Source organism: Sinohyriopsis cumingii, chromosome 13 (assembly GCF_028554795.1).
Source record: "Sinohyriopsis cumingii isolate HCF-2022 chromosome 13, ASM2855479v2, whole genome shotgun sequence".
NCBI lineage: Eukaryota > Metazoa > Mollusca > Bivalvia > Unionida > Unionidae > Sinohyriopsis > Sinohyriopsis cumingii.
The window spans coordinates 20,602,311-20,623,619 of record NC_142973.1 but is presented as its reverse complement, the minus strand read 5'-3'; the positions used below and the strand labels follow the sequence as shown (position 1 = coordinate 20,623,619).

General features: G+C 35.8%; 1 protein-coding gene across 1 annotated transcript in view; it reads right to left on the bottom strand.

The window, feature by feature from the left end:
* Positions 1-3,142: 3,142 nt before the first annotated feature.
* Positions 3,143-21,309, bottom strand: part of LOC149785025 (uncharacterized) — a 33,218-nt gene continuing 15,051 nt past the window's right edge. Inside the window, exons 4-7 of the mRNA XM_089978727.1 lie at positions 20,887-21,216; positions 13,211-13,408; positions 9,856-10,023; positions 3,143-7,769 (exon numbers count right to left, since the gene is read on the bottom strand). Of these exons, the coding sequence (XP_089834853.1) occupies positions 7,366-7,769; positions 9,856-10,023; positions 13,211-13,408; positions 20,887-21,216 (1,100 nt within the window). The 3' untranslated portion in view covers positions 3,143-7,365. The remainder of the gene's footprint in view (positions 7,770-9,855; positions 10,024-13,210; positions 13,409-20,886; positions 21,217-21,309) is intronic.

The window sequence follows — 21,309 nt, the reverse complement described above, 5'->3', positions numbered from 1 at the left end:
AAGCCTTCAACAAAACCACAGAGATCATGCTTTTCCATAATATCTACTGCCCTTCTGTTGATAAGTTAACAAATCTCCTTTTGTAGAATGTTGTTCTTCCCCCAGTCTGACAGTACATGCACTAGAAGAGGAGAAGAAGAAAGAGGAGGGAATTGGATAAATGAAATCTGAAGCCCCTCTGAAATGATTTTGATCACCCATTTGTTTTCAGGAAACAGGTTGATCCAATAAGATTGGAATTGCAAGAGTCTGGCATGCACTGATAGGCTGCCAGTGGGTAATGGGTCAGCACTGAGAGTTAGGAAGTTTAGAGGAGGAGAAACTTGGTTTCTTGTCACTCCTTGCAAACACCCCAAAAGTTGTCTCGTGAAGTGATTAGATTGTTGCCTCCTGGCATTGGGGGGGGATTGGAAATGAACATATGACATTAAAAATCACTTTTCCTTTGCTCATCTCTTGTCCTTTCTCTTTGGCAGGACTGTGCTGGGTGGGCAGCAAGTTGGAGGGGCACTTTGTGAGCTGCCTGCCTCAGAACTTAATTTGCCCCCAAAGAGTAATGGTGAGCCAAATGGCTTCATCTATAATACCAGGTTATGATGTAGGTTGAACAATGTGGAATGCAAATATGCATCACATAGCATCAGGTCTAGATTTGCAGAGGCAGTCAGTGCATTTGCCATGGATTGGTGAGCTGCCCCATTAATGACCCAAGCAATTTGGACTGTTGCCTCCCAGGTATGTTCATTGCCTGATTTTTCTGCATGTCATGAATGAGACAATGTAGAACATGGAAGACATGACAACATTTTGAATGAGCTTCAGTGTGGCATGAAACACATTATTGTCCACTGCATAAACGAAAAAGTTGATATGACTGGTGGATATCTGCTAAATTCTTATCCTTAGCTGGGAGTTCAGTGTAGAATGCATGAGAGTGTGATTTATATCAGCATGATGAGAATATCGTTGGTACTTAGCTCTCCAAAAAGAATGCCATAGCATTACCCAAAGACAGTCACTGAGAAAGCAGCCAGAAGGATGTCTCATCGTTGGCAGCCTTAAAGCTGAAATCAGTCTACTCTGTAGTGGGATCTGAGTAAGGCTGTTGTTCAGGAGTACCTTTACACTCACTGTATAGTGTCCTGTTCTGGTTCTGCTTCAATATCGGGATGAACCATCCCAGGTGACATTGATGATGCAACACTGTCATGTCTTAAGCCATGGTAAGCTCCTTTTGGGTAAGCTATGAACATATACTGGACAGATGTGTCATACAGGTAAGGATGGCATGGTTAACAGCTGTGTGGAAGGTGTCCTGGTCATTGTGAAAACCAGCTGGACAGATGAATCCATCACTGAAATCGGCATATTTTTGTATGGCCATATACCCTGCAATACAAACTTATGAATCACTAAGGTCGTAGAGAGATGGAGCCATAGGTATGGATAGATGGATGGATCTATCAATATAATTCCTGAACTGGCTGGACAACTGGGACAGTGATACTATAGTATCGGATGGATTAATCAAAGAGCCCATGTGCTCCGACATATGCTCGAGGTCAAGCTCAAACATGTAGAGGTTTTTATGTCAATTGGGCTGATTAATACTGGGGGTACACTCCACAAATGTGCCAGAATTACCTGTGGAAGAAAGAGATTGATACAAGGGCAAATTCTAGTCAAATTCTGCCTAGAATTTAACAATTTCAGCAATGTCTCCCATCAGTCTTCAGATTATACTTAATCCCCCCTTTTCTTTACCTTTGGTCACCGACTGCAAGATAGCAGTCCATAAGAACTTTGACCAAATAGCACAAACACTGTAAGGTGAAGATGAAGTACATTTATGTACATGCTAGACATGTAAAACTTCTTGCTTTTATTGCACTTCTTTGACATGTTTCACTGAAGTGACACAATAATATGAAAAAATTGCAATTATTGAGAATTGATTGTGTTAATAAGTCACTGAAATATCAAAGAGAGCATGTTGTACCAAGTGGTATAATTAGACAAGGTCCTAAAGAGTGACAAATTCACAAATATATAGGACAAAAATTTCAAAATTAATGTGTACCACCTGTAGAGGACTGATTAATACACAATATAAATCCCCGTTTTTGGGATGGATGGTTAAAATTCACACTGATATTGGTATGGGTTGATGGGAGATTTTTTGTACAATTTTTACTGTACGATAGCAAACTAGCAACAGCTCAATTAAGGCATATTTATAAATAAATTATATAACAAAACAAAAATGTCTAAATACTTATGACCAATATGGCTATGAAAGAACTATTGATTATCAATTTCTCCCTAAAACATTACTATCAATCCAGGAACTTGTGAGGGCCATGTACTTTTGTCATTCCACAAAATTTCATATTTTTATCTTATGTTTAATTTTTGCAGTTGAAAAATATTTCTTTAATAAAATCGAGTACATGACATGAAACTATCTTTCTCTCTATCCTAATGCATACATGCCTAATAATGGAATGTCTTGGGACAGTCATGTTAGGACACCTTTAATTATTTTCACAAATAATTTTGTATGACTGATAAAAGTTGGGCATGAAATTTTGCTTTGATGATAGCGACCTTTAAAATTAAGTACAGTAATCATGTTATCATTATGTAGCAAAGGCCATCAAAGGATTAGTGTTGTAGAATATAGGGATACCGGCATTGCTTTTAAACAAAATGTCCTCTCACCCAAGTCGTATTCAGGGCTTAAAAAATTAACTGGACCAGATTTCTGTTGGAAACAAGACAAATCCACTAATTATAAGCCTATATGCAGAATTTAACATATATTATGGTCATTCTTTAATGAATATATGACAGTTATTTATATATGCCGGTTATGTGCCAAATAGATACGTATGGATGTATGTATGTATGGATGGATGCATGCATGCATGCATAAATATATATATATATATATATATATATATATTTTATTCATTAAGCATGAATCTTTTCATATAGACTACATCACTTTGTAGGATCACTTATATCGCAGACAAATGTAAATCTTGAATGTCAAAAACGTAAATAAAAGAGCAATGGATATATGGCTAAAATGTGATCTGGAAGGATGAGATCTGGTAAAAAAATCATTTTTATAGCAAAATCTGCTTTTTATATTTTAATGAATAAACAAGAATACAAGTGATGCTAAACACGATGTGCACTGTGTTAAATAATGTACACTTTAATACAAGTGATGCTAAACATGATGTGCACTGTGTTAAATAATGTACACTTTAATACAAGTGATGCTAAACATGATGTGCACTGTGTTAAATAATGTACACTTTAATACAAGTGATGCTAAACACGATGTGCACTGTGTTAAATAATGTACACTTTAATACAAGTGATGCTAAACATGATGTGCAATGTGTTAAATAATGTACACTTTAATACAAGTCTCAAGGTAAAGTCTAAGTGGCCCATGAAATGTGAAGTCTCTGTTTACCTTTATTTCATGTTCATAAAATACGCACATACAAAATAAATAATATAAAAACAACCCTAGTAGTTTATAATAGTTTATTGTTATGGTAATTGAACAAGAACTGTGTGATGTGTCACCATCTAGCCAATTTTATCCATACATTTTTTAGTCTATAAAGATTTTTCATGTCCAAAAACTTATGTTTAAGGTATATACAATAAACATACAAACACATCACTGTACAAACAAAGCACCTAGAGAGAATAGTCACAAAGTCACATCCATCCATATAATGGACACTTGTCTACAAATGACAGATCCTAAAGTCAGGTTCTACTTATGTCCATTCACTCTTGCTTCCAACCATGCGTCCACAATCTTCTACTGTTCATAATGTTCTCATTCTTTGTCCTACCAAATACATGCCTTGGTGTAAAACTAATATGTAAGCATTGAGGTTGGTTAGCGAAGATTTTAAAATTTGGACAATTCATGGATATGAATGATGGAAACCCATGAACATGTGGGTGAAGAAGGTATTTAAAATCAATGGAATTTAAAAAGCTGGTGAGATAAACAATGAATGGGCTTCAGTTCCATGAATTGCACTCTCTGATCTAGTGCTGAGTCATCTTGTAGCTACATAAGTGTTTTTGTACATGAAGACCTAAACATGACTTCTCTAATTTTATAGCTCATCTCTCTCTTGCTGTGTGCAATATTTGCAACAGAAAAAACTCTGGGAGTGAAATTATTCATGAAAAGCAAAACAACCCAAAACAAAAATTAGTAACTCTGAGAGTCAAAGTACCTATGAAACGCAAAACAACCCCAAACAAATATTAATAACTTCACACAAGATAAGAAAATTGCCTCTTCTTTGCACCATTTAAGTTTTGGCCTGTAATTTGTTATTGCCATTTTTCACCATCTGGGAAATTCTGATTGGACTAAGCTCTATCTGGGTGTAGTCCAAATGGGTACTAGCAAATACAAATATGGTATGTAGTAGCAAATACAAATATGGTATGTACTAGCAAACACAAATATGGTATGTAGTAGCAAATACAAATATGGAATTCTTCTCGAATAATCATCTGAGCAATAACAAAATTTCTCTGCTTATACAAATACTATAATTATAGGTTACTGAATGTGTAAAATCCACTACCTCAAGAGGACAAGTTGATTTGGCATGTGGCGCTAGAACTTGAGTAACTACACCGATGCGAATCCACTCAAGGTGTCAGACAGCACATATTCTTTAAACTCTTTATCGTATACCATATTTACTCCCTTAAAAGTCAAGTCAAACCACAAACAACAAAGATCCTGATCCGCCATATCATAATATGATTGCAGATCAGGGTCTATCTTGTTTACTACTGATTATTCCTAACAAACTGCACAGACCTTGATCTGCTGGCACATTGTACAATGGTAGATCTGGGTCTGTGCAGTTTGCAGTTGGACTCAACTTATAAGTGAGTATATTTAGTACTCTCATTATCAATAGTTACAAATATCAAAAAGGAAAAATGACAAATGCTTAAATAAATATGATATATCAGGTGAGTTGAATGACAATGTAAGAAGTTGGATGATGCCATAATATCATGATATACATAACAATGATGTATTTGAAAATATGCTTCAATTACCTCCTACGTTAAAATAATGTGACAACTCAAGAGTATGTAATCATGAAATTTCCTGAGCTATTCAACATTTCATTTTAATTTATTCCCTGAGTAAAACAATTAATCATTTGGATTATTTAAAGCAAGTAGCTTTTAAAATGTCTAATGTACACTAATGAATGTGAAACAGTAAATCATTGATGAGTATGGAATGATAATTAATACTGAACCTCGTGTACAGTTTACCATAAATATTCACTAACAAACCCGTTAAAACTGCAACCAACACTGATCCTGATCTGCAATCACATCAGTCTACTAATTAAATGTAGCAAACTGCACAGACCCAGATCTGCTGTTGCATTATACAGTTGCAGATCAAGGTCTGTGCAGTATGCAACAGTATCCAACTTATAAGCATGTATATATGGCATGTTCACTTTAAATAAATAAGCACAACCACTTCTTATTTTGACATAATAGTAACCTTTCTGTTTGTTGCATTAATTTGTGCAATGTGATCACATTGTTTCAAGAACCACACAAAATATAAATTCATGTAGTTTAATGTCCTTATGATAAATTTGTATAGGATCTGTACCCTACTGGCCATTTGACTAGCACCAATTGTAAAACATAACATCTCTTGCTATTTCTACTTGTTATCTTACTCTTGGTTGTATATAACAAGAGCAATGCTCTTATAAATTAAACAAGTACTCTTTTATTATTCTAGTCAGTGCACCATACAAATCAATTCATTTACAAGCAAACAGGTAGCAGTGAATGCTCACAAAAGGAGGGATAACACACTAACAAAATTGGTACAAGTTATAAACGAACTTTAGCTACTGTGTTCTACATTTTAAAACTTATGAAATAGTGAAACACATTAATGATCTAAAGACAAAATTAAGAAATCATTTGAAAATAGTTGTCTATTTATGATTTCTCTCATTGTGAGATACAAAGAAAGAAATTTAAATGAAACATTACATTTAGATAGAGATGCTTGTTAAGGTTGTATAGTTTATTTTGTTATATTATAACAATCTATAAGACCAATGACATAGGTACTTTTGAGATTATATGAACACTCAATATGAGAGGTTTCTTTAAGACAGGGCCTGGCAAATATAGTTTTGAGATTTTCTCTTCTTTTGTCTTCTTTCTGTATTGTCTGTAATTTTTCATACTCTCATTTAATTACTGTTTTCAATTGTGCTGATAATTACTGATAAAGAGAAAATATAATTGTCAAATCTTTCTTATTCATATCAATTTATTTTTCATTAAAAAAAATGCTTTTTATGAAAAATTAAAGTAACAAAAAATTAATTTCCACTTTATATGGACTGACGGTATCTGACTATTAAGAGGTTAACAATCTTCAATACCATAACTTCTCAACAGTTACCTCCCTTAACAAGCAAATACTTACTGATCTTGATGGTAGCTGCTTGAGAGTGGATATTATACCTGAAAATTATAAACTACTTGTCACTAGATATGAAACTAGTGTTTTGGAATGTTTTAAGGAACCAGGTGTCTCATCCACATCTGTATGTTTCTTAGTACAGCCCCTGTATCTGAATGTCGTTAACCTTCATACAAAATGAGAAAATTCTTGACCATAATGCCAGAGTAGGCTAAACAAGCAAGACAAAAACTCATTGGATATGACTTTTAGCAATATTAACCCCCAATTTCTGCTGTTCATAATATCTGACTTTAGAATACTTTAATAGAAAAGCTTTCCTTTATTTACAACAACTGAAACATGGCATCTGCTTAAGTTAGACAGTAACTCATTGCACATCAGTATATAAACTTTAAACCTAATAGTATACAAACACTTAATTTGAATGCAGCAACAAGTGAAGAAGACATGTGACTTAAAAACAGAACACGAAACATTTTTTTTGGCAAGACAAGCAGGACATGAACTCCTAGCATATTGGCATTTAATTATTTGACTCAAGGGAATGTCATACAGCCACTGATGTAGAAGTCATGTGACTTTAAAAAAAACTTAACTTTAACATTATTCACCATGATGCTTAAGTAGGTGACAAAGGCAAGACATGAACTCTGTGGATATTGTAACATAAACATTTGACCTATAATGATACTGTCAAAGAACTCTGCTTAAACACACTGCTGCCACATATAGAAAAGTAACTGTTATAATTCACATTGTTTATACAGGTGAGACAGTACTAATGAAAACCTACAGCACTGTTTATGAATTGAAAATCACTTAAGTTCAAGCTTCTTCAGAATTTCCATGACAACAAGGTCTCTCTGGAAGACTGCTGACTGCTGCAGACCTACTGAATTTGAAAAATTCCTCAGCATCATATGTTCCACCATTCCTGCATAGGTCACTTCCATATTTGGTCCACATAGGCACACATGACCATTACCATATTTGGTAAAAATTATTGCTGGTTCTTCTTTGACATCATCTTGATTAGTCTGGTAAACAGAGCCATCTTTGTCACAGTAATACCCAAACAATGATGTCTCATCTGGGTTGAGATTGAGGTTCTGAAGGGAATTTTCGGTGGCAGATAAAGAGACAATGGTTTTTGGCCCATTCATTGTATTGACAGTAATATCTGAAAAATGAAGCCGATTCATCTCATCCAACTGGTTACCTGAAAAGAAAGTAGAAAAAGGATTTCATAATTACATAGCAGTCTTCCTTTGTGATGAACAGTAAATCTGGTTATGTAAATTCTATGAAAACTAAGACACAAATGTACATATATAACTGATGCTGATAAAATATGCTTGTAGGTCAAAATAATTATCTTTACAAGTTAAACAGAATAGGACATTAATAATTTGTCTGCTTTTCCCCTCTCTAAGTTTAATCCATTTTTGTAAAATATGAATGGGCAATCTGTCATTGCTGGTCAAATAAGATTCTCCCGTTTCCTCTATGCCAAAAATAACTGAATTGAACATCTGATCTGTTGCGGTTACATTCAACAACTTGCTGTACATTGGATTTAAAAATAACTAGAGCTATTAGAAATGGCTGTGTCACAAAAGGGACCTGCTTCTTGGTAGGACCTTAAAAAAAAACTGTGGAAGAAAAAGGGGCATATTCAACAAGCACAGATATGAAGGGGATCAACAAGGATTACAACTAGTGATGCAAAGCAGCTGAAATTTAATGTTCAATAATGGGTTCACCATAAATGATAAACCACAGAGTTTAATCTGTTGGACATAATATTAAATATCGTTTTTCATGCCAAATGCTGGAAAGTTGAACAGTTAAACAGTACATTTGTTATCTGTCATGTTGATACTGCTTTGGCCAATGCTAAATTATAAAATTATATATTTAATCAAAGTTATTCACACATTTCACTTTTCCTGGAACATTTTGGCCCCTAAAACTGAAAATTAAATTTATTTATAAGATTAGTGAAAACTATAAATGAATGCTGAATTATTTGATTCTTCTGTCCAAGTCTTTGATTATTTCTTTTAATAGCCATAACTTTGCCCAAAATAAAGTAAAAAATACAAAATTAATAAATGGTTCATTTAGGTCTAACTGACAACATTTTAATCAAATTCCACCAGGGTATGTTAACAGGTTTTCAAACTATGCTGGTTGCAAGTTACATTTCTAAGTTTCCATATTAAAACAAGAAATAATATATGACATGGGCCACAACTCTATCTACAATGGGGCTGAGAAGGCTAAAACCATAAAAGATATGTTTAGCGCAGAATCACTTTATAAAAATAAACCAATTCTCACTTATAGAAGACCCAAGAATTTGCAAGATTTTCTAATCAGAACTAAACAGACAGAAAATTAAAAAAGACAATTTTCATCATCTATCTGTAACAGACACCAGTGCTCTCAATGTGCAAACATAAGAGAAAGTACTTCTTTCAGTAGCGCTAATACAAAAGAGGTATTTTCTCTACATGGTAACACTAACTGCATATCAATTGATGTGATTTATTTGATAACCTGTGAAAAATGTAGCATGCAATATGCTGGACAAACACTTCAACAAGTTTCTTAGAGAATAATCATCGCTTTCATAATTTTTAATAGAGATCCTCAGTTTTCCTCTAATATTTCAACACACTTTAACACCAATAATCACTCTCTCTGGATTTTTCTATCATGCCAATAGATATTGTGCATGGTGACATGAACAGACTCATAAGAGAAACTTATTGGATTAATAAGTTAGATAAATTGATATATTGTATATCCTTTATAACAGTATAGTTATATGTATGACTGTTTGCCTCTATTTTATTCTATTATTTACTGATTCAGGTTTCATTAGAGACTCGTGTATCTTTTAGATCCTGTCATATATATACGTATATATATAATTGTTATGACGATGCAAATCATTTATGATGCTACGTAATGATGTAATTGTTATTTTAAAATAAAAGATGTTAGCCATTTCTTTTAACACATTTTATGCCTGAAGAAGCATAAATGCAAAACTAGTTGCACAGAATTTTCGACGTTTGTGTTTTTTTAAATAAAATCCCAATTCTACGATAAATAAGGAAATTCTTGATTAGCTTTATGGAGATTTACACCTTTTATAAATTTCTAGCTGAATTAGAGTCTGATAATTAGGGAGTCTGATGTTACTAGGCATGGCGATATGCATATTTGTCTATGCAGGCAACAATGCAATGAGAAAGCTGACACATTAAAACAAAATGTGTTCAATGAATAGTTACCTATGTGGCTCTTTCCATTAGGCGGATACAGCACATGACAACCACTCCCTAGTCCCATGTATGAACCACCTTGTTCCACATATTTCCTCACTTGGTTGACTAACACTGAATCTACAGGCAGGGTCAGCAACTCTCCTATCACCACCAGTGCTGCATCATCTGGGACACCTACAAATAAAAAGTGTTGAGTTAAGCATAGAACACTAAGGCTGTTTAAAATGTAAGCCAATCTGCTCAGATTTTGGAGATGCTGTGACTCACCAGACCTCCTCAAACAAGATGCCCAAGTGACATCATTAAATTGGTTGATATCTATTAGCCAAATGCAAAAGTAGTTGGAAATATGTCTGGGTCAGCCAGATACCTTCTGTAGGAATTTATTCCATTACTATTCATAGCACATAAACTGGAAACAGCTGTTTTGTGATTTTTCTATATTTCTGCATCACTATCCATATTTAATGGCCTTTTCCATATCATTAGTCCAATACTGTATGGCCTTTACACCTGGATGCTTTCTGTCAAAGTTGGTCACATTCTGTCAAGGAGTTTTTCACATACAGTTCATCAAATATTTTTCTGTTTTAGTGCTTCAACTTGATGGTCAACTGGTATTATTTGTAAAAGCTTTCATCCCCTTTACACCATCATGTTTTCTGTCAAATATGGTCAAATTCTGTTTAGTGCTTTCAGAACAGTAGTCATTTTAATGTTTTTCTATTTTTAATAATGGTGGTCAAGTGCCCATTTTTTTAAATGGTAAATTGGCATAAATTTTTATATATACCAATTTCATTCATATGACAGTCCAAAATAGTAAAATCAAAAGATCTGATCAGAAACTTTCATTTCAAATCTAGAGGATTTTCATCAACTCGGTATTATTACTGGTATGTAATAATTTGCAATAATTAAACTTTTGGATATTCTGATATTGGATGTAGAGAAGCAGTGTAATATTTGTCCCAGTTATATTATATATATATATATATATATATATATATATATATATATATATATATATATATATATATATATTATTGTTTCTTTTCATATGTTAATACCGCAAGTTAAAATATATTGTGGGGCCCCGAGTGGCCAAAAGTGCTCTCCATTACGAATCACTGCCATCTCACCTCTGTCTGCGTGGATTCGAGTCTAGGGTTCGGCCAATGTGGGTATGTGAGAAAGCTTGCCAGTAGCTTCTCGTGGGTCAGTGGTTCTTTCCGGGGATTTCCTGGGTTCTTCCTCCACCATCAATACTGGCTGCCATGCATAGCCTATCGTGTGCTGAAAAATGGCGTTAAACCCCACAACAACAACAACAACAAAATATATTGTTTTCAGTACCAGTATTTATGTAGGTAAAGAAAATTGTCTTTTTATTATATACATAACTTGCTCCAGAACTGAAGCTTAGATGATTAAAATCACTCTTCAAGCACAACACCCCACCTTACTTTTGTGAGTTTGTCTCACTTTCATAGGCATACCATATAAAATTCAGTGATTTAAAAAAGTAGTAGGATTATGAAGACCTAATATATCATAGTAAATTACATTCTGTATACTATTTCATCATATCTGACCACATAGCAAGTCCAATTCAGCAATGCATCACTGTAGGTTTATTGTTGTTGGAAGTAAGGGGCAATAACTTCACCGAGATATGAATGGGGTCTAGGCAAATTTATGTATCAAAGATTAATTTCTATGTCTGAAATGTATGGCAGTATCTATTTGTTTTAGTTCACAAAGTATCACATATAAGGATATATTTATTTATTACATGTGAAAATATAGGAATGAAAAAAATATGAATATTGTTTTGCCAATAACTTTCTATATCTCACTTAATAGTGTGTAATGCACACACACACACACACACAAGTATTGTAGAAATCATCTTCTATCATGATTCTACTAACAGGACACTTAAAAGCACCAGCAGTCTGTCCACTTTCCCAACTTACACATTTGTTTTGGGGCAGTAAATACAGATTCTATTATTTTGGGTTGAAAAAATAGGCTTGTCAACACCCATAAGAAAAAAGGATTGTCAACACCCATAAGAAAATAGGCTTGTCAACACCCACAAGAAAATAGGCTTGTCAACACCCATAAGAAAATAGGCTTGTCAACACCCATAAGTAACATGGTATGAATAGACAAGAGTTTTCTCAAGGCCCATTTTTTAAAGGTCCACTGTATAAAGAAAAATACTGAAGGATATTAGTACAAGATATTGAAGGATACTGGTACAAGATCTAGAAAAAAATGTCAAAGAAATGAAAACTTCTACAGAATTCAATACAAGGTAATTATAGGCTTCTTTCTTTGTATATTAAATTTACACTATTATAAACTATGATCTTAAAATAAATAATAGAAAAGAGTGAGAAGCAACAAGCTTTGTAAAATTCAACAAATAATTTATTTTCCACGAACACAAATTGAAAAATGTAAAAAGAACTTAAGGTATTGTGAAATAAATCCCAAATAATGCTAGAATTTTGAGCATGAGTCCTAATGATTAAAATTCTGAACAAACTTTAGTGGTATTCTGAAATAAACCCAATGCTGGAAGTGTTGATGTGCCTGTGGTGGCCCATGTCATTGTGATGTGCCAACAGTCTTTTGTTGAATCACAATAATACAATCCAAGAATATACCCTTATTTGAATTTCACTATAATTCCCATTTAATGTCTCTTTCCAAGAATATACTTTTAGATGATGAGCACTTTGTATTTCCAGTGAAAAAATAATTTAAATAAATAAATTCATGGATTGTACCATTGTGATACATCAGGATTTTCAAGAATAATGGTACATCTGGACATTCAAGACTATTGGAATTCATTCAGAACATTCTATACTTCTGGACTTGTGAAAGGTGATTTATGATTATTTGGGATTTAATTCCCAACACAGTGTCTCTAAAATTTTCACTTTGTAAGTTAGAGAAATAAATTATTTCTTGATTTTGCTAAACTTGTTTCGGATTTGCTTCTTTCTGTTACATAGTTTAAGACCTAGAGTCAAAACATCTGAAAATAATCCAACCCTTCTGTATGAATGAATCCCTTTGACCCATAAACAATGCAGAAACAAATATGCAAGAGAAAAAATCACCCACCCCCACAGAGATTTCAAACATGTTACAGCCTGCCAATTATGAAAATGTTTCCCTTTTTGCACACACACTGAGTGCTTGGTAATGGTTGTCTAATCTGCATCAGGTTCAAAGTGGATGACAAATTATAGATGATATATCTGACTGTGACAATGAGACTACTCATTCTTTGTTTTACATGTATATTAATTTTGTTTTTGAAAAAGAGAAATCTAATCACCTTTCTGATAAAGTCCTTCAACAAGCCACTGTACATCATAAACAGATTTGTTGACAAGGGCATTGAGTGTATTCCAAAGCTCTTTTTCACTCCAACTGACTGCATAAGTCCCACTGTAAACATACACAGTCCTTGACAGGTAAGGTCTCACTGAGATGGTATTGAAAAATCCTTCCCAAACCTCTGTATCTTCAGACTCTGCAAACATCAAATCACATTTATCAAGCGATAGAAACATCTCCAGATGGATAAAATTTCAGAAGTTACAAAAGTATGATACAAATTAATGATACGATCATACAGTAAGTTGGACAAAGAAATATGTAAAATAATATTTTAATAATCTTAAAATATGCTATATGAATAATGGATATATTTTGAGTGCATGAGACAATATATAATTAGTTAATTACATGTGTAGGAACAAAGAATTAAAAAAGAACGAGAATGAATGATATAAAACAGCAATATATTCAACTGATCATCAGATCAATGATAACAAAGTTAATTTTTTGTAACAATGAATGCATATAATAAAGTGCATTCTAAGTGGTTTACATAGTTAAGGCAGGATTTATCAGACAGTTTCAGCATTCAGTTCTATCTTGTGTTCCATGTTATTTGCAAAAAAAGAAATGGGATTTCCAAAGTAAATTTATGAGCATTTCAGTAAGTCGGGGATTTTCCCTAAGTTGTGAAGTAAAGTATGATGCTTGTGTTTATGTAAAATAAAAAAAGTGATATAAAGTTGTAAACTGAATTATATGGGGCCATTATCTTGGCAAAGAAAGTACAGGTACAAATGTGTTTTGTGACAGTAACCCACTGTTAATGTCTCAAAATCCTAAAACATGACACTGTTATCACCTTTGTAAAAAAATCTGAAAGCATACAACACGAAAGATGTTTGGTGATCAAACTACTTTTACTAAAGTAATACTTACCTGCATTGCTTTCCTTTCTGGGATGCCAAGTTCCCAGTTCCATCATCTAATTAGCAATTGGAGATGCATAATTGAAAAAACACAATCCCAGACTGATTCCTAAGTCACAGCCAGCATATGGAAAACCTTCCTCTTTTGACTTGGACTGGGACTAGTGGTCATCAGAACAGGAAGAGAATCACTATAATAGTAGCATGTAAGTATTACATGATTAAAACTGCATTACTTAACTGACCAGTTAGGAGAGAGGCTAATCCCTCTAACAGAAAAACTGGAATAAGAAAATTGCAATTTCCCTAACAGTCGGAGTGTTATTACTGAAAGCTGGAAGGTGGCTTGGCCACATGATGTGCTGTCACAACTGGACTCCACAAGTAATTGCCTTTGATCTGGTATGCCAAAGATCAAAGGTACAAGCTAAAAAAAGACTGAGATCACCAAAAGGTGACTTGCATAACATCAACCAGTGAGTCATGCAGGACCACTTTAAGATAATGTACTTTTTCATTCTCATGAAAGACAGATACCTCTCCGTAAGGGAATTTATAAGAGCTTTTGAAAGTGATCACTATCCACCTGGAAATGGTGGCCACTGAAATAATAGGTCCTTTTTGTAAGTAATCTCCTTGTTTTGTCAAGAAAGAGGTCAATTAGATCAATGAACCATGACTGTTGGGGCCACAGAATGGCTATCAGGATTGGTTGATACATGGAGACCTTGATTTGACAGAGAACACGTGGAATTATTTTGAAGCGAGGGAATGTGTTAAGGTACAGACAATCCCACTTTAAACTGAAATCATCCACTTCAGAGGCCCTCTGATATGGTACTAAAGAGACAAGATAATGAAGGTTGTTCAGTTTCATAGCAAACAAGTCTATTAGTGGCCCCCCTAACAACTGAAAAAATGACTCTGCTACTGACTGGTGCAGATACCATTCCATGAGGACCTCCTGGCCCCAATGATACTATTCCATGAGGACCTCCTGGCCCCAATGACACCATTCCATGAGGACCACATGGCCCCAATGATACCATTCTATGAGGACCACATGGCCCCAATGACACCATTCCACGAGGACCATATGGCCCCAATTGATAGGCTGTCTGCCAGGAGTATGGTGGACAGGATATTCCTTTTGCCTGGAGTATGGTGGACAGGATATTCCTTTTGCCTTGAGTATGGTGGACTCTAAGAGTAACCTTATATGAGACTGCACATTGGAGGATGATCTAGACTTCCATGCAGAGAGTTGAGGCATGTGTACCTCAATGATGCTTGAGGTATGCTATCACTGATGTGTTGTCTTAGATACCATAATACAATGACACCTTACAGGGTTGATGCACCCCTGTAACACAAAGAAACACTACCCGCATTGGTACGCTGCTGACGTAAATGGTTGCTTCTTCTTGAGAACTCATTCCCTGAAGAACTACCCCTTCTGGCTTCAGGTGAGCCCTACATCCTTAATCTGATGCACTGTATGCAGAAAGGAGCAGGAATTTGGGCTGTGAACTGGACTCTGGCTGTGAACTGATCCTGATCTAGCCACCAACTCAGGTGGTGACAAAAATCTGAGCCAATAGCAGGTCTTTTTGTGGTTTTCAGTTTGCTAGATTCATGAATTGTGCTGCAAATAGTATCCCCAGGAGAACAACACAAAGTTTCAAGACAGAAATGTAGAGGTAAGTCAACAATGAGGTCTTGGCCAAAGGACCCCCTATCAGGAACAGAATCTGAGCAGTCCTGTTAAGTAGAAAGTGAATCCTCCTTTGATCAGTATGGAAATTCATCCCCACATACAGAAAGTCCTGAGAAGGGATGATATCTGACTTATCTAGGTTGAGAATTAGATCCAGACTAGTCTAATGAACAAATAAAGGGAGAGCTCCATCAGGAAAAAAAACCTCAGAGGATACTGTGGATCAACCAATCATTGAAATACTGGAAGATGGTAATAAAAAAAACCCACCTCAAGTGAGCTGCTAATGCCCCCCCCCCCCAATCACCCATATAAAGAGTCTGGGGACAGAGGCAAAGCATAAGGGAAATGAATAAAATTGAAATACCTCCTGTGACATACTAGATGTGAAGATACTCATCCTACAGATCTACAGAGACTTCAGTCATTGGGTCTTGTGTTGTTACTGACCAAAGAGGTAGTCACCATTTAGAAGTGTTCTTTCTGAAGGGATTTATTTAAGGTAGATAGACTGATGATGAGTCCAAACTTTCTATCTTTTATTAACACCAGAAAATTCCAGGAATAGAAACCCATTTGTCATTTGCCACTCTCTCAACTGCATCTTTTTCTTTAGAGGAAGCAGTTTGGAATGCTGGAAAGAAACAGTGTCCAGGGCTGGGGGAAGGTTCACAGAAACAAAACTGGTAGCTGTCCTTTAAAGAATGAAGGGTCCACAGATCATCCCTGACACCTGACTAAGCCTCTGAAAATGGGGATACAAAGGCACCTACAGGGACACTTAAAAGGCAAATAATGCAGCAGAGTATATGACTGCCTCCCTCTTAGGAAAGGAGGATGAGTCTGAAGACAACCTTCTTTGGTCTTTATGAAAACTTCTTCAAATAGCGAAGGACACAGAAGGGAATTTGAAATGGGTATGCTTGTGCTGTTAAAGCTGGCCCTGTTTAAAAACTTGGGAGGTGGGCCCATCTGTTGCTCATGTTGGGCATGCTCCTTGGTTGGGTTCAGTGAGCCAAGAGTTGCAGCCAGAGACCAGTGTTGTTGATCCCACAAATCTGGTGATGCTGCAAAGGGGAAAAGGCTTCCAAAGAATGTGGTGCAGTCCTCAATAGGTCTTTGCTGTGATCAAGCTAGACCCTGGACATATTCAAGATGGCATCTCTGCAGAGCTGAAGTTCTGCAGAGAGCAACATTGAAAGTAAAGAAAGTATGTCATATTGTTTTACTTACAGCTTACAGCAAGAATTTAAGACCTTGTTAGAGACAATGATTCCTCCTTCAAAAGTGTAGAGGCTGCAGAAAAGAGATCAGACGAGGGTTCAAGCCTTTATCTCCAAGGCAGGCCCTAACTGACAACCACATTTAGGAAGTACTCGAGTCCCTGGAGAAAGTTGGTAGCTTATAGGGCCAAGCATGAAAAAACTGACCCAATAACAAGAAGTGGAAACCAGTGGCATAAGTATATATGAAGGTACAGACTACTCAGTCTGCTGTCTGGAGGCATCTTGACTCCTGATATATGAAACAGGAAGCAGGGACTCTAATGTGCCACAACTGGTTCTTCTGGGAAAAGGTATCACTGTCCTTAACTTGATCCTTAGTGGAGACAGGATTGTCACTCCTAGTCTCCATCTCTGGTGAAGGCAGTTTTTAAACTGGTAGTCGGCACTTGGTGACCAGTCAAAGACCAGTCAGATGAAGAAGATCTGACAGATGAAACTGCTGAATCAGAGTCCAACTGCTGAATCAGAGTCCTTATGCTGAATCAGAGTCCAACTGCTGAATCAGAGTCCTTCTGCTGAATCAGAGTCCAACTACTGAATCAGTCCAACTTCTGAATCAGAGTCCAACTGCTGAATGAAGAGTCCTTCTACTGAATCAGAGTCCAACTGCTGAATGAGAGTCCAACTGCTGAATCAGTCCTTCTGCTGAATCAGAGTCCAACTGCTGAAACAGAGTCCTTCTGCTGAATCAGAGTCCAACTGCTGAATCAGAGTCCTTCTGCTGAATCAGAGTCCAACTGCTGAATCAGAGTCCTCATTAGGAGTGAGAGCACTGTTCTTCCCTGTCTTTGAGAACATTAGACTCACTCCTATTTATCACCAGCAATTTACCTCTCTTGAGGATGTGCTGAACATCACTGCTGGGAAAACTGTTGCTCACCTTCATGCACTGGCACTGGATCTATCTTTAACAGGCACTGACATTAGAATGAGATTCAGGGACCCCAGGTCTCTTGAGAAATCTCTAACTATGGAGATTTCTTCTGGTTACTACATTGCTGGGGATGCAGAATTACTTTAAACCATAAGTGATTGACAACGTTTCCAGGAATGGAGGAGGTCACCCAGGAGTGAAGAGAAGGAAGAGGGACCTTTCTTCCTCCTAAGGTAAAAGTGGCAACTTTCTTTCAAGTCCTAAACCTCATCCACCCAGCAGCAATAAAAAGCACATACATCCATGTGTGTTCATGGTGTACATGATAGGTGGGTGGGGTGAGGGTACCAAGAGGCAGACAAATACAATATAACCAGGAACCAAAAAAGGAGACGTGATACTTACCAAACACAGGTACAATCAAAATTATCATAAGCTCTGCTTAGCCACAATGAAAACAAAAACACAATTAATGCAATAAGTGGGGAGAAAAAGACTTTAAAAAGAGCTACAGATAGCAACGAAGGTGAAATTCATTGAGTGTCTTGCTGCACATGTATTTGCACAATAGTCCAATGGAAAAAGGAAGATGTTCCATATGTTGGCTATCACTAAGAGATCAGACTGGGAATATGTTCTTTTATATGCTCTGAGAAAAGGAAATCATTGCAACAGCAACAGGTAATGTATTACCGCTACTAAAACCTTGCGTACAGCTCTTTGTCACAAATGGTATCAAGATGTAACTAAAAAATTAATGTTCAAGAAACTTTATCATTGATTTGGTGGATTCCTAGAAGCCATGGTGGTACACCACTCCCTCGATAACTCATGCCCTGATAACTTGCGAACCTGCTTATAATGCAGGGTCGGGCATGGATCCCATTTTTTAAACCAGAAAATGCCCAAAAACTGATCACTATCTGTTGAACTTGAAGAAAATCGTGATCAAAATTGGTAATGGAAACTCTGATATATCGCTTGTTTTATCATCGAAAATGGTAGATAGGACCTGGAAATTTGAATCAACATTATGAAATATCAACTTTTAATAAGAAGTCATATAATTTGTTACATTTTCTTTTCAGACAACATTCTTAGTACACCGCAATTAATGATATTCAAGGACATTTCAATCAATGAAAATGTCACTTACACCTAGTGGAGACATTACTTTCATAAATAAATATTAAATTAAAAAAATTATAAATTGAAATTTGTGATCTAGTTCTATCCTTTAGTTTCTTTTCAGTGTAATCATCATAAATGCAATGTGTCCTCTGGTAATTAAACGTAAAATGTGTCAATCTACTGTAACAGCTATGTCCACAAGCAATTCTTTTGGGAACCTAATTAAGTGCCCACCGTATTTTGATATCGTACTAGAGGAAGCATTTGTTGTATTGCTGCACTAAATAAAAAGCTGGCCTCCTTTTATATTAACATGGTAATTACATCTTTTGAATCAAATAAAGAAGGTGGAATAAAAAAAGTTAAAAGGCATGCAAATCCTACATGCTTAAGAAACAGTGGATCCGGTCGTACGTTGGGTAACTCATTTCAGTTGATCAATCAAACACTGATAAATTTTATTGTGTATGTAATCGAATTAAACTACCTCAGTCATAATTGTAATTAAAGATAGCAAGGCAACCAAGCAAAATGAATACTTCGTAAAATAAACAGCTTCATTTCACAGATACAGACCATTGTGGGAAAAACAAGTTCCAGAGAATTCCTGAACTCACATGTAGAGATATCCTCAAGGATGTTTAGAAGTTTCATTTTTACTTGCAATGAAATCATGGCATCAATATTTTACTAACTGAAAAATACAAAAATTTAGTTTCGACATAGACGATTGTCTCATGAAATAAATGTTGCATGTTTTTGATAAAAAGGAATCTTGTTTGGTAGTGTATCAACAGTCTGGTTCCATATTTTGTAGACTCTACTTTTGCAAAATACTACTGTGCACCATTCCAGGAACCAGACTAATCAACAAAACAAAAAGCTGTGACGTAATACACAAATGTTTTCATGAACCGTGTTTGGTTGTTGAAACCAGTTGCAATCAAGTTATCAATCTTTCAGATGTTGGACATTTTGAAAATAAATGTAATTTATAGAGAATAACAAACAACTTCATTAGAAAAGGCGCATTACTGACAATTTTTCTTGACTAGATAATAAAACGAGGATTCAGCTATTCAGCCCAGTCCCTACCCCCAGCAGTTTTATGGAAGTCTAGCGAGATTTCTGCAGGTCCCTCGGTAACTTGTGCCCTCACTTATAATGAGGTCTGTGTTTTTGGACCCCGATGTGCATGAACTATTGAAGGAGAGGTGTATAGTGGTTAGTATCCAAGACTTGCAACTGGAAAAGTGTGGTACAGTGGTTATCATGCTGGAATTGCAACTGAAAGAGTGTGGCAAAGTGGTTAGCATACTGGGCTTGCAATTGAAAGAGTGGCAAAGTGGTTAGCATGCTGGACTTGCAATTGAAAGAGTGGCAAAGTGGTTAGCATGCTGGACTTGCAATTGAAAGTGTGGCATAATGGTTAGCATGCTGGAATTGCAACAGAAAGAGTGTGGCATAATGGTTAGCATGCTGGAATTGCAACTGAAAGAGCATGGCACAGTGGTTAGCATGCTGGAATTGCAACTGAAAGAGCATGACAAAGTGGTTAGCATGCTGGACTTGCAACTGAAAGAGTTTGGGTCCTTATCCTACCATCAGATCAACCTGAGCTGGCTACCACAATGTGTGTTTATGTGCAAAACACTTTACTCCAATTGCCTTGATATTAATCAATGTACTTGTGTTGCAGATGTGTTTGAAACAGAATCAAAACTAAATTCTTACCCTGCAAAAGAATTCCCCATTTATCAGATACTCCCTTCACTTTGCAGATGGTGGGCTGTGTCTGGTTACTTCTGCTGACTTTGACAAGGTCACCAGGGGCAAATGTTTGGTGCTGAGTGTAAAGCTCCATCAATGCAGCACGACTTTTTGACAGGTACTCTTCTAAATGGTTGGAAATGCTTGCAAAAAGCTTCTCTCTACAAACTCGGGTACCATTAAGTTCAGACATGATATTTGTGGCCAATGTGGAGAGGGTGTTTTGGCGTCTAATATCTCCATTTACATTCAAGCCTATCCCTAGGATGTACAGGATCTTCTTCTTTGTACCCACTAAAATATACAATAAATTAAATGCATCAAGTTTTATCAATAAAATGGATATAAGGTTTGTAGCTTTTGATGTATAGTTCTATTAGATGTGTG